The sequence below is a fragment of the Panonychus citri genome, unplaced genomic scaffold (genome assembly GCF_014898815.1).
Source record: "Panonychus citri isolate SS breed McGregor unplaced genomic scaffold, ASM1489881v1 Contig00093, whole genome shotgun sequence".
Taxonomy (NCBI): Eukaryota; Metazoa; Arthropoda; class Arachnida; order Trombidiformes; family Tetranychidae; genus Panonychus; species Panonychus citri.
The window spans coordinates 175738-189759 of record NW_026515498.1 but is presented as its reverse complement, the minus strand read 5'-3'; the positions used below and the strand labels follow the sequence as shown (position 1 = coordinate 189759).

General features: G+C 29.7%; 2 protein-coding genes across 2 annotated transcripts; one reads left to right on the top strand and one right to left on the bottom strand.

Annotated features, from left to right (window-relative positions):
- Positions 1-3686: 3686 nt before the first annotated feature.
- Positions 3687-6134, bottom strand: LOC128387775 (inactive pancreatic lipase-related protein 1-like). Its single transcript, XM_053347037.1, has 2 exons — positions 5166-6134; positions 3687-4591 (listed from the first exon to the last, which is right to left on the bottom strand). The coding sequence occupies exons 1-2, from the start codon at positions 5821-5823 to the stop codon at positions 4152-4154; spliced, it is 1098 nt and encodes a 365-aa protein (XP_053203012.1). The 5' UTR covers positions 5824-6134; the 3' UTR covers positions 3687-4151.
- Positions 6135-6325: 191 nt separating this feature from the next.
- On the top strand, positions 6326-8088 carry LOC128387776 (uncharacterized). Its single transcript, XM_053347039.1, has 4 exons — positions 6326-6749; positions 6877-6944; positions 7077-7237; positions 7315-8088. The coding sequence occupies exons 1-4, from the start codon at positions 6614-6616 to the stop codon at positions 7571-7573; spliced, it is 624 nt and encodes a 207-aa protein (XP_053203014.1). The 5' UTR covers positions 6326-6613; the 3' UTR covers positions 7574-8088.
- The last annotated feature ends 5934 nt before the right edge of the window (positions 8089-14022 follow it).

Genomic DNA, 14022 nt, shown 5'->3' with positions numbered 1-14022 from the left:
TAGAAAAGAAAAAATTTTCAGATAATTCTTATATTATTATTATCACTTTTCAACTGAATTCTGATTATATATTATCGAGGGTGTTATCGTTTCGGCTGATTGTAATTTAATCATCGATTTATCTTGAATTAGATATTGTAATTGATTTAATGGCAAAGGAACCACGTTGAAAGTGATTAATGTTACCTTAAAGATGATCATCTATGTAAGATAATTGTTATTTAATCTAATCAATTTGGAAAATAAATTAAACTAAACACACTTAACAAACATTAAAATGATTACAAATTAACTCTTTTTTTATCATTTAAATCAAGAGGAAAAGTTTTTATAATCAGTTATCACATTGAACCGATTGAATGATTGAGCATCTTAAATGATTTAATCATTACAATCAACCAATTTTTTAAATTCCCTCTTCTTATTTATCATTTTAACCAAATATTTACGATAAGTACTGATTGAATTGAACATCGGAAATCAATACTCAATAAATGCCTGCGATAACCTGATGAAACATGGTCAGTGATAATTAGTCTTAAGTGTTACCCTTTATGATTTTAATGAAAACAATTAAAAACTTAAATTATTTTGAGACGAGATTTATAATTATTCACATGCATATCTCATGCCTGATATTTGATTTACTTTTTCTTGGGATGATTTTAGACCTACGAGTATTTCAATTCATTGAAATGAGGAGTTTTTCATGATCATGGAAAGCACTAATTATCATTAAGATATTGTCAATCGAATGCCAGAGAGCTTAAAAAAGCCACTAGAATTTATTCACGGCAATTGGCTGATTCTTCATAAGGTAATCAACTAATTTAATTTAATCACTCAGTTTACAAAGCTTTATATCTGTTCAACAATTTAACAGAACTTGTGATTTGAATAAACAAAAAGAGCCTGAATATTAGGCTTTAAATATTGGTTAGTTTCATAAGTAGACTTTATTAAACTTGATTAATGCTGTTAAAGCAATTTAATGAGTTTTAATCATCCTAATAAGTTTGATTTATTATGATGATTGGCTAATCTTTCATACGTTAAAAACAAGGTTGCCCTGAGGGCCCGTTGAACTATTCGTTCAGTTTTTTTTTTATTCAGACAAAGTGACAATTTTGAGTTTATGTATTGGTTGATAATTTGTGCTCTTGTAACAATTAGTATTCATTGAGAACAATAATGTTGATGGAGGAGAGAATACGAAAGTTGTCAATTGATTGTAAAATCCAAGATGATCAAGTCCAATTTTATTGGAATTCAATTCAAAGAAAACTCAAGGCCATAATCATGAGCGATATTCTTGTTTAATAATGGAAAAGAGGGAAAAGGTAGACATTTCTCATTGAGTTGATCATCGAAATTTAATTGTGATAATATGTTCAGTTAATCAAAAATTGAACAGATCAAAAAATAAAACTTAATTGGATCAATTTCGTTTATTTTGCGCCATTCGGCTAATGGATTATACATTATTCTTCAGGATAACCTGAAGGTCCTACCGGACACTGAACTAACCGTTCAGTTTAAAAAGGTTTTTTGTTTTGTTTAATTTCATTTGAGTTTTAATTTCATATTTGGTAAAGTTAAAAAAGGTGCCGTTTGTTTGAAGGGAAAATCAGTTCCAAAGATAGTTTGACTCATTAGGTTTGTCATAAGGAAAAGGAGAAAAGAATAAAATAAAATTAGAATTTCAATCTTTTCAAAAAGAGTATAAGTTTGAGAAAATAAAATTGCCTCAAATTACCAAGAAAACAAAATGGTTGAAGTTATTACGATGCAATAATAGCTCAGTTTTAAGGGAACAAAGAAAAAACTAAGATAACTGTTGATCTATCATAATTTTGGTATCAACTTGATCCATGTAATAAGATGAATAATAATAACACAAAATTGTAATTTAAAATTCATAGGTAATATTGATTAAATTTAAATTCATCAGGAGCAAAAAAAAATTGAACTTCACTTCACAAGTCGATTACTAGTTCGTGAATTTAGTTGACAGAAAATCCGACAGATGTCCTTTATGTTCTACTTTTTATTCGATTGTGTAAGTAGCGACATCTATTAGGTAATAATTCATTTTTTTTCATAAAAAATGAAAAAATAATTTTCTTCATCATTTATTATCCATCTTGTTGTGTTTATATAATTTACTTAGAATTATATTTTTTATCAATATTGTGTGTTATCTAATTAGAATTATATTTAATAGAATATATTCGCCAATTTCGCAATATTCTAAATCAAATCATCCTTGATTTCTATTTGTGTTAAACTTGTGTTTTTCTCTTTCGGATTCTGTTTTCTCTTCTTCTTTTCTTGTTTTCTTTTTCTCCCTTCCTTTTTTTCTCTTTCTCTCTCTCTCTATTTTTTTCTCTCCTTATTTTTCTCTCCCTTCTCTACTATTCTGGTAAATAACCACCACTATCAACAGCCATGTATACAAGGTTGGAAGTTCCCTCTCATTGTATAACATCCATACCCAGTGAACCTAAAGATTGTCGACTATACGCTTCCGATGGATCCAGTCGGGGTTTCCATAAAAATTTGTTAACTGAAATATCACCCGAGCTTTACAAATTGATTGGTTCCTATGGTCAGAAATCTTCTGGTATTCTATTACCAATAATCTGTTCAAATGGACTACAAGCTTTATATGATCTGGTTTATTCTGGTCAAACTATAATTCCACTAAAAAAAGTGAAACAAATTTGTGCCCAGTTGAAAGCATTGAAAGTTGACATAACCAGGCGTGATCTCTCAATAAATAATTCAGATGACAATGATGAGGGTTATAGTGGAGGTAGTGGAGGTGGTGGTGGTAGTGGTAGTGGTGGTGTCGCTGGTGGAGGTGCTTTAATCAACAATGGTGGTGGCGGTGGTGGTGGTGTAAAACTTGAAGGTGGTGTTGGTAATAGCAGTTGTAGTGTTGCCAAACCAGATTCAGTTATCAACATGATGGAAGATTCCGATGTTGGTTTGGAAGATGAAGTTGATACTGAGGTTGACGGTGAAGTTGATGAAGATGAAGATGAGGAAGAAGATGAAGACGATGAGACCAAAGGAATGATCCAAGATACCAAAGACATCATTCGGATAACCCGTTATATACGAAAAATCCTACCTCGAGCATCAACTTTCCAAACCTCACCCGAAAGCTTTGAATGTTTCATTTGCTTCAAATCTTTGTGCAATTCAGCCGTTTGGGCCAATCATCTAATGGCTCAACATTTTTATCAAAATTTCACCTGTCCAACTTGTGGTAAAAAGTTCAATTACTTTAATGTTTTCAATCAACATTTATACAAATTTCATGGATATCGAACACATAATCCATTCAAAGAATCTCCTGGACGCAGAAAATCACCACCAAAAACAGAGTTACCCTTATTGTAGATTAGATTAAATCAACGATTATATTGTTACCACTGTCAATATATTATCATGTTTAATATTCGTATTAATCATGATCAACAAATCATTTTTCATATTCTATTTCTCTCTCTCTCTCTCTCTCTCTCTATCTTTTCCTCCTCTTCTTTTGCTCTCTCTCTCATTATTATCATCATTTAAATGTTACTTAAATTGCTAATAATAAGAGGATTGATTATGATTACAATAATAATAATAATAACGGCAATAATCATTATTAAATAAAAAATATCATTATCATCTTTATGTTAAACATTTTGTATTATATTACGTTTTTTTATATATATCAATTGTTATCAAATGATTGTTAACATGGATTCATTTGATTGTTTTTCCTTGAGAGTGGAAATCAAATGCTAATCATTTGGTATAATATATTTTTTTTTTCTGGTTAGTTAATATTATCATTATTCTGGTTACAATTATCATCATGATTGTTACTCTTGTTTGTTGTTTTAATCATCATTATCTGCTGATTAACTGGTGATGGTTCTTGAAACTGAACTGATGTCATTTGATGATAATTAATATATGATGATGAGAATGAGCTAATCATATGTAACAAATGAATCATGATAATGGTTAAACAATTTGGGATAAATTATGAGGGAAAAATGTAAATTCAATTGAATGATTAACAAATTACATTTGTATTTTTTTTCTCTCTCTCTCTTTGTGTATTGATTTGATTGATTTGATTGATTGGATTAAGATGATTTATATGGGCACTTTTTTATCGGTTTCTCTGATACCTTGATACAGATTCGTCCTTGTGGCCCCGTTTCCGTGCTATCAAGTCCAATCTCCTTGGAGGTGAATCGTTGGAAAATATTTCCAGAACAAGGTTTAGTCTCAAAGGTACAACCATGAAGATAAGCGGCATAGGTCATGACCGAGAAAGACGATGAACAAAATTCGAGTCCATCACAACCCGGTTGATCATTCCATGAATCGGGAAAATTGATAAAATAATCAGAATCACCGGTTGGTGTTAATGCTCCAGTTTTAGTATTACCAGCAAATCGTTGACCTAAAACTGGAACTGGAGCAACGAAAGTTGAATGAATCACATCGACAACCTTAGCATCACCTTTACCAGAGATTTTTTTATTCGAAAAATAGAATGGAATTGCATCAGGATCCAGAACTATTGATAATCATCATGTTCGATATCATGGAAAAGGTAAAAGAGAGAAAAGAAACATCAGCAATTACATTTTCTCTTTTTTCTTCTAATAACAAGGTAAACATTTTTTTCCTTTATCATTTTTACCTTCTCTTAATTACAAGAGAACATTTTTCTTTGTCAGAAATTGGTGACATTTAATTGCTACAGAAAATGAGAGATAATCATCATCATCATCTTCTCCCAATTGTCCTTCATCATTATCTCAAGTGAGATACAAAAGTGATAACAATAAATAAACATTGAGAATACTCAAAGTTATTCAATGGGAAAAGATGAAAATTCAAGGTAATATTTTTGATAGAAGTGAAAATTATTATAATAACAATTTAAACTTTCGCCACAATAAAACAACAATCAATTAATTTAACTGTTTGGATCATAATGATCATAATATCCTAATAATAATCAATCAGTCATAAGATGATTGAATGTCGGTGTTTTGTTTATCCTAATGAATATCAAATTATATCTGATTGATTAACGAAAGAAATTAAAAAGAGAGAGAGAGAGAGAGAGAAACTGATTAACTTACCAACGGCTTTACCGATGGTGAGATTATATTTATCCTTAATCCATTCGGCTGCAAAGTGAATTGTATTACCACCGAGCCCATGGCCAACCAGGGTAATGTTATCCGGATTAACTGAACGATTGTTAACAATATAGTCAATTGAATTGCCGATTATCCTGCCAACGGCTTCTGAATTTGCAGCAGCCAAGAATTTATTATATCGGGTAACCGGAATATCAAATACTAATGATGGATTAGCTCCAAGATCCCAACGAACTAAAATAATTTGATCGTAATGTTTTAATAGGCCATCGACTAGTTCCATGTTGAACAGTTCAGTGTATTCTGAACGATATCCTGGAATAATGTAGGCAACAGATGAATTTGGTGTTATACCGAAAAGATTGAAAAATTCATAGGAATTGTTATATCTCATTACTCGGAAATCGACACCAAGTTCATCGGGAGGTTGAGGGCAAGCGGCGACCGGAGGTAGGCCAACGTAGGCCTGTAAGCGAAAAGGTTGAAAACAACCAACATCTTCGTAGCAAACTGGCTTCATACATGGTTGGAATATACGATTATTCAGATAAGCAGAATAATCTTGACATTCAATTATCACAATTACATTGGAAATCAATAAATAAACGGAAAATATTGTCAACAAATTAATCATCATTTTCTTGTTTGTTTCTTGTTGTTGTTTAGTCTTTGTGATCTTTGGATGAACAAAAGATCAACAATAATAATCAACTTGTCTTATTAACTGATTTTCACCTAATTTTTTTGTTTATGATTAACCGATTGATTAATTGATTAACCCTCATCATTTTAATGTAACAATTAACCTGAAAAAATAATCAACTGTTTAACACCAATTAATTGTTTCCAATCAACATCATTATCATGGTAAGTCAATTAATCTTTGCTTTTCTTTATTTACCAAACAAATTATTCATTCGTTTAATTACTTGATTAAAGTGAATTACTGATAACTCATTAATTTAGCTGTTAATCTAATTTTGCCAATTACAAATTCACATTTAATCTAATACATAGAAATTTAATTTCTTTTGTTTTTCTATTGGAAAATTATTAGAATTGTAATGAGAAGACAAACCCTTTTTTTAGCTTTTCTTTTGTTAATTTTTTTTCTCTTTGATTTGTTTTCTCTTTGGTTTTAATTGTGTTGATCTCTTTTCATTTGATTGTAACAATTAACTTTTTTTTTCTCTCTCTCTCTCTGTAATTATATTGACTGATTATTAGCAGTTTTATCACTCAATTGGAATTCATTTTTTTCTCCTTCTGTTAACTAATTGTTTCCAATGAATTTGCTCATCTTGTGAATCTCTTGTTACATTTTTAAAATTTTTCTCAAATTTCTTACATTTTTCTATATTACAATTATATCTTTCACCACTTTAAGTGCCGGAAATTGATAGACAATCAATTAATTGATCACCAGAATGCAAGATACTATCATGAGAATTCAAAATACCAAAAGTCATTTACGTTCAAATGAGAAACAATTGATTGTTCAAAAATGGATTGATAATCCAACCTTGATAGGCCGAAGGCGAACCAAAGAGACCCGAAGATTAGGTAAGTTAATCTAATCCTTTAACTACAATTCTTCTGATTTTATTTATTATTCTTTCCAATAGGATTATAATCAAGAGAAAAGTTGTAATTAATTGATGTTTAATTATCCCTTTTTGCTTATTTCTAGTCCGTGAGAGCTTCAAATCGACCAATGATATTTACACTGAAGTACTTCATCTATCCCTTTCTTGTCCTGTAAGTTTACAATTTTGATGATCATCTCTCAATTTGGATAATCCATCATTCATGACAATTGATTAGTGGATCTTTTTTTTTTTAATTATTTACTTGTTGTTCCTTTAATTGAATGTATTCTTGTTCAAATAGATCACAAAGAGAAGGATTAAATTGCCCTGTATAAGCACTTTCTGTGAGCATGTTGCTTGTTTTGATGGTGAAGCTTTTCTCAGTGTCAACAAATGTCGAGCCATTTGGCATTGTCCTATTTGCAATATAACCTTTGACCTTGAAGATATAAGAATTGACAGGTAAATTAGAAGAAATGTATAGAGGTCATTGATTCTAATCTCTTTGTTTTGTATTTTCTTTTTCTTTTTCTTTTTAGTTTGATTGAAAGAATTTTATCCAATACTCCAAATGATTGTCTAAGAGTTTCACTTGACCATGATAGCGATTGGAAAGAATTGACTGAGGTGACAGAGAATCGGCGAAAATCTCGAAAGTCAATTCTCACCGATGAGATTATCATATTGGATGATAAAGAAAAGCATATTGATGAGAAGGATATTAATGTTATCATCATCTTAGACAGTGATGATGATGAAGATGCTGATGATGATAAAGATTATTTATCCACCAGTTGAAATGATTTTCCTCAATTTTTTTTCTTCTACAAATTCATCTTTACCTTTATTTCATCTTCCATCTTCAATTTATTACCATTGGTCATCAATTTTCATCTCTCATCTTGTATAATAATCAAACAACTATATTTTTCTATTACCAATTTACCTACACTCACTTTCCCATCTCTCTCTCTCTCTCTATTTTTCTACCTGTGCTGATACACTTTTTCAATTGAGAATTGAAATTATACCTTCTCTCTTATTTTTCGAGTAACTTTCAATTCATTTTTGGTTCACTGGGAGTTCACTTGACTTAGATAATAACATATATCTTCACTTTATCTCCACCATGTTATCCTCCCATCATGATCTCTCTTTCGTTCTCTCTCTCTCTCTTCTCCTCCTCTTCTGCAAATTATCTTGAAGATGAAGTTTTTTACGATAATAGTTTTATCTTGAGTCTCTGTATTCTGAAAATGCTTGAAACAAATAGAAGATGATATTAAACAACAATATTGATATTTGTTGTATAATTACCATGATTCTCATTAATAATTATCATCACCATCTCATCTTTACTCATTTAGATCAAGCAAAATGGAAAGTTCCAAGTTCACTTGAAAGTCTCTTTCATCTCCATGGATTTTGTTTGTTATTCAATCGATTTTCCATCTTTTCTATCGATACAATAACCACTACAAGACCTTGAGATAGTAAAAGAAATATGTTTCTCCAAAGAACAACATGGAAACCTGAGCTTACATGGAACAAGTCCAAAGAAAACAGAATAGAAGAATGAAGAAAAAAAAAACTCGAAACAACCAAAGATTCACCTTAACTTTTGAACAGTTTAACGATTTTTGGAAATTGGAAAAACGAAACGATCTCTTCTCGAATTCAATATAAAACATTATCGACTAATGGATACACATTGGAATTAATATTATCTTCATTTTCATCATGTGACTTGAAAGAAGGAAAAAGAAAGAGACCTTGAAGATAATCTTACATGGAGAGAGATCTTTACAACCATTACAAAGACTATTAAAAGTTAATCTTATCTTTCATCTCTTAAAAGAGAGAAGAAAAGAAAGAGAAGATAAGAAGGATGATGATTATCTTCTTTTTAGCTTATTCCATAATGAGAATTTATCAATTTTTGATTCTATCAAAAGTGATTATCAAACTCTCATTATCATTAGATGAACATTAAAATTAATAGCGTGAAGAAAATGGCTGATGATCCACCACAAAGAGCAATAAGAAACATGATACACTGAGAAAATCAGCTGATGATGATGATGACGATGATGAAAAGGACTCAAAGAAGACAAAATAAACAAAAGTCATTGTAAAATGATGATGATAAAAAAAGGAAACAGGATTAATAATGAAGATAATCATTCTGATGATAGTCCACAAATCGTATGCTTGTTTAACGCCAAGATCAACTCATGAACATGGAGCAACATTTGATAACTATTTAGTATGATGAAGATGATGATTATCATCATTATCATCTTGCACATCATCATAATCATCATTGAGAATGGAAAATGAGAAGAAGATGATTCCTTAGTATCTTTCCGTTCATGAGACGTGCTTTTTTTCATCATTCAACAAAAGAAGAAGGAAAAAAAAGAGGAAATTGAAGGATGAGAAGATAGAGGAACCTCAACCCTAGAGAAAGAGGATGATAATGATGATAAAAGAAAGAGAGTAAAGATGATAAAAGAAGCAAAAAGTTCATGGTTCAATGAGAATAATGTTTTCTCTTTGTGAGTTTACCTTTACTTTTTTTTTCTCCTCTTCTTTACTCTATTAAAATATTAGGTGATAAAGGAAGAAGAGGAAACGAATTCAAGTTGAACATTCTCATCGTAATGATCATCTTAACAATTGAATATTATATTATAAAGATGAACATCATTTCAGAATTTATTTCATCTTCATTCAGAGAAAGTGAAACATGATAAAAACACAATGAGCAAAGGTGAGTAAATATACTCAGAGAGAGAGAGAGAGAGAGAGAGAGAGAGAGAGTCAAAAAATCCTCACCAGTAAAAAAAGTGAGTAACTATCATTGTATTCACACAACTAAATCTGATTAAGATACTATTGTAATAGTAATTGTAATCATAATTTTGCATCAATTTACAAAGACATCGGTTTAATCATCATCATCATCATGATTGTTATATTATTCACCATGCAATCAACATGATTACTTTCTGATTTTCTCATGTAAAACAAAATTATTAAAAATAATCAAATTGTTGTCACAATCAATGTTGATTGTTATTGATTATCGTAGTTAGCAAGAGTTAAATTACCAGTGTGTTAAATTTGCAATTTGATTAAATCAACGCTTCCAAATTGATTATTTCTCACCTCAATTTGAATATTCAATGTTTACCTAATTTTAAATTGATTTTGTTTACAGTTGAAGAAAATTTTTCTCATAATTTTTTGCTTATCCTTAATAATTTATTATCTTTTATTATTTATTATTTAATATTTTCAGTCTGGATTATTGGTGATTTATGGATTAAACTATTTTACTATTTGACTTTTTTTCCTTGTTCCTGGTTACTCATTGAATATGGAATTGAATAAAATTGAATTCGTGACTTGAATGAACAATTTAACAAACAGAGTGATAACAATTTAGCCCGAACAATTTAGATTTTCAAATGTATTCACAAATCGTGTGTTGATCAACTAATCAACAATTCAGTTTCTCAATTTATTATTATCAATTTAATTTTATCATTTTCTATAGAAAATTAAAACTTTTCCATTTATATGGATTATTATTATTATTATTAATTTATGATCAATGATTAGCTTGATGATTAGCTGATTCTTTTGGCTTATTTTTTAATTGCTCTCATAATGAAATATCAGATAAATTATTAGCTTAATTGTGTACAATTTAAACTGATCCAGTTACTTAGGTAACAGTTTTTTTCTGTTCTGATTCTCAATCCATGATAATGATTCAGGTTTTCTCATTTCTTTTTTCTCATAATAATATTTACTTCTGATTCTTGACATCTCATCATGATAATCATGATTGAAATGAAATTGAAAAGCTGGGAACTGATGAAATAGGTAAATGGCCAATGGTCAGTTGAAGATAAGAACTGGTTTCTGGGTCTTGTTGTATCAACTGAGTTTCTGAGTGTTCAGGTTTCCTGGTGAGATTGATATTCACAACTAGATGATGATGATGATGATGATAAAGTAAATGTAAATGAAGATAATATTCAAATGCGCATTTCCATATAATAAGAATTGATAATATCTATTCAAAGTTATTCAGTTTCATGATGATCAAGTTAGAAATGAATAGAATTTTTTTTCGCATCTTTAAAAATCAACAATCAACAATCAAAATGGCAATTTAAATGTTACCAGTAATCAATTTAATCACAATCAAAGGTAATCACTTTTATCAAGAGAAAAGGATTTTCATCTTCTCGAGCTCATCATCATTTCCATTTCCGGTTATCATTATGTTTATTTTTTTTCTCCTTGTTATTTAAACAAATTAATTGGATATTTTTGATTAGTAAAATAGTTTCTCATTTTTAGTGATTTAAATTGTTTTTGGATTAAGAGACTTGATTAGTTTTTTTTTGCTATGATTAGAGTAACAATTTGATTTCCGTTTAATTTTCTTGTTCATAAATTGTATCAGATTATTATTATATTATCATTTCCGAATGATTAACAAAACTGTCAACAATTAGCAGGCTCAATTGTTGGTTCAACAATTTAGTAGCAAAATTGTGTTTTTAATCATCACCAATGTTATCACAATAATGTTATAATATTAAACGGAAGTACAAATAAATTAACTTCCGTTCAACATTGAGACTCATCATGATTATAACAACAATATTAATCAGGATTAACAATATAATCACTTGCAATTTACCAATTTAGAAACAATTATATTGAAACATTAAGTTCAATTAATGATAAATATACAATTAAAAGTTAATTGTTCGATAATTTAATGAATATTTAATTTCTTAACCTTTTTTTTCAGCTTCTCAGTCGCGTTAATTTGATTGTCAACCAATTTAACTCAATTAATTAATAGTTTAATTTGATTGTTATTAAGGAAACTGAATTGTAACCCAAATGAAAGTGAATCCAAGTAATGAGACTCAGAGAGATGAAGCTCAATTGTCGGTGGGTTAAAGTGGAGGTGGAAGAGGTTGGAAAGTAAGACTTTGATTCATTCTGATGACTCGGTTTGTGTGTCTTGTCATTATCAATTTATTTCACTCCCTGTCGCAACTTCCCACCTCTGATATAACACCATGAGAATCCATGACAAGTTGAAACCCAGAGATATAATAATGATAAAATAATATAAACTCTGAGATTCCCATGGAAAAAGTGGAAAACCAAATGAAGAAAATCCCATCGATCCAAAGGAAAAGTGATTCACCTTCAGAATTCAGAATCTACGGTTGTTGAACCTTCTCTTCTATCTTTATCATCATCATCATCATCATCTTCTTCTTCTTCTCTTTCATTTTCCTTTTTCACGTTTTTTTCTCTCTTTTCTGTTCGATTTTCATCTCTATCATCTTCGAATGCGCCTGTTCGTTGGAATAGTTTTCGTTAGTTGACAGAAAAAGAAGCAAACCAATTCGTTGGAACGAAAAGTAATAAAATCAGTCTCTCAGGCAGAATCTTATTTATATCATTCAGGGAACTTGAGCTGAACTGAATTTTATCTTCATAAGATATTTATGTATATGGATGATGATCATCATCGAAATTGTCTAATAAACTTTTCTCTTTCTCATTTAAAATTAGTAATAAAAGTGAGAGTAAATCAACTAACAATCAGTTTATCAATGATAATGATCAATATGAAATGAAGTGTATCTCCAGGGTGGAAGATACTTTTCATGGTGAATCTGAGTTTCTTTCTCTATGCTTGTATTCAGGGTGATTATTATTATTATTCTGAAAATGAATAGACTCATAAGTCTGATCATCATGAAGATAATGATGATGATAAAGTCTCTCGGCTAGTTTTCCATTGTTCACAATAAGATTCAGTTCAGACCTTTTTGATGATTAAGATTCATGGTGATTCTGAAAGGATAAATGTTATGAATCTGTAAGAAGATACAAAAGGAATGATCAGAATGTAAAGTGATCTTTTATCATCTTCCACTGATTCCTCATCTTTCCATCGGCCCCTGATCATTTATCCGAATGCAATCCATTGGAGAGAAATTATTTCTATTATCTTCCAATCATCATCATCGTTTTTTCCAAGGTCCATTATCATGGTCACCATGATGATGATAATCAGAGAGAAGGAAAAAAAAGAGAGAATAGAATATAGAGAATAAACTATTTTCATCTTTCATGTTTACCATTTTTCCCCTTTTCTCATTCTATTTCCACTCTCTACGTGGTGGGTTAGCTATAAATACACTTCGATTCAGGGAAAGTTCAGTTTGAGAATTTCAACTTTTTATCTTTTCATAAGTAACTTTCAATTCATTTTCGGTTCACTGGGAGTTCAGTTCATCTAATATGAATATACTTCATGTTATCTCTCTCTCTCTCTCTCTCTCTCTCTCTCAATACCATTCATTTTTCTACCTCTGACAATATTATCATGAAAAGAGAAATAAAAAATTGGATGAATTTTCTGCCATCTATTTGTGTTTGTATTCAGAATCGTTTATCATTTGAACAAATAGAAATGATAATAAACAATATAAATTGTAAAAACCTTTACACTTTTATCTGATTGTTATAGTTGCACCTTGATTGTTGATGATTTAACAGTAATTTTTTATACCCATAACAATGAAAAAAGTTCATGAACTCATGAGATTCATAGGTATTCATTGGCTGAAAAGCCCAACAGTTGAAATATTTTTTGCCTCTTTCTTTTTTATTTATTTGAACATTGTATCATTAATCAAAGCTGAAAATTGATTAACCATTGATTGGGTGATTGATTGATTAGATTAAAGATTGAGTTTCATAAATTGTAACACAAGGTTAATGGTGATAATCTTACTGGGGGAATCCAGAATTTGAGAAAAGCTCTTGTTATCAGATTGAAGGTGAAATAGGAAAAGGAAAAAAATATCCAACAGTTATAATCTAATGTTAACTATTTTGATAAGATGATTTAATCAATTTAATCATTTTCTTGATCATCATTTTATATCAAATTTCATATCCCAAGGATAATATTATCTATGAGCTATCATGGGAAACTGATGAAGAGAGATGATAATTATATTATCACTTATCCTTTTGATTCAGAGCCAGAACTTATGGAAACATTATCAGCAATCAATTCAGATGAGTAAGTAATCAGAATATCTGATGAATTTCAGTTAATCAATAATTTATCAGATTCCATGATATTCATGATAGTTTAACCTCCCATGTGAACTCTTATTAGACAA

What these genes read in the sequence shown, in the direction of transcription:
- LOC128387775 (XM_053347037.1), bottom strand. Translation starts at nt 5,823, where the DNA reads ATGATGATTAATTTGTTGACAATATTTTCCGTTTATTTATTGATTTCC. An exon ending in CACCATCGGTAAAGCCGTTG is followed by an intron (nt 4,592 to 5,165) that starts GTAAGTTAATCA and finishes GATTATCAATAG; the next exon opens with TTCTGGATCCTGATGCAATT.
- LOC128387776 (XM_053347039.1), top strand. Translation starts at nt 6,614, where the DNA reads ATGCAAGATACTATCATGAGAATTCAAAATACCAAAAGTCATTTACGT. An exon ending in CAAAGAGACCCGAAGATTAG is followed by an intron (nt 6,750 to 6,876) that starts GTAAGTTAATCT and finishes GCTTATTTCTAG; the next exon opens with TCCGTGAGAGCTTCAAATCG. An exon ending in ATCTATCCCTTTCTTGTCCT is followed by an intron (nt 6,945 to 7,076) that starts GTAAGTTTACAA and finishes TTGTTCAAATAG; the next exon opens with ATCACAAAGAGAAGGATTAA.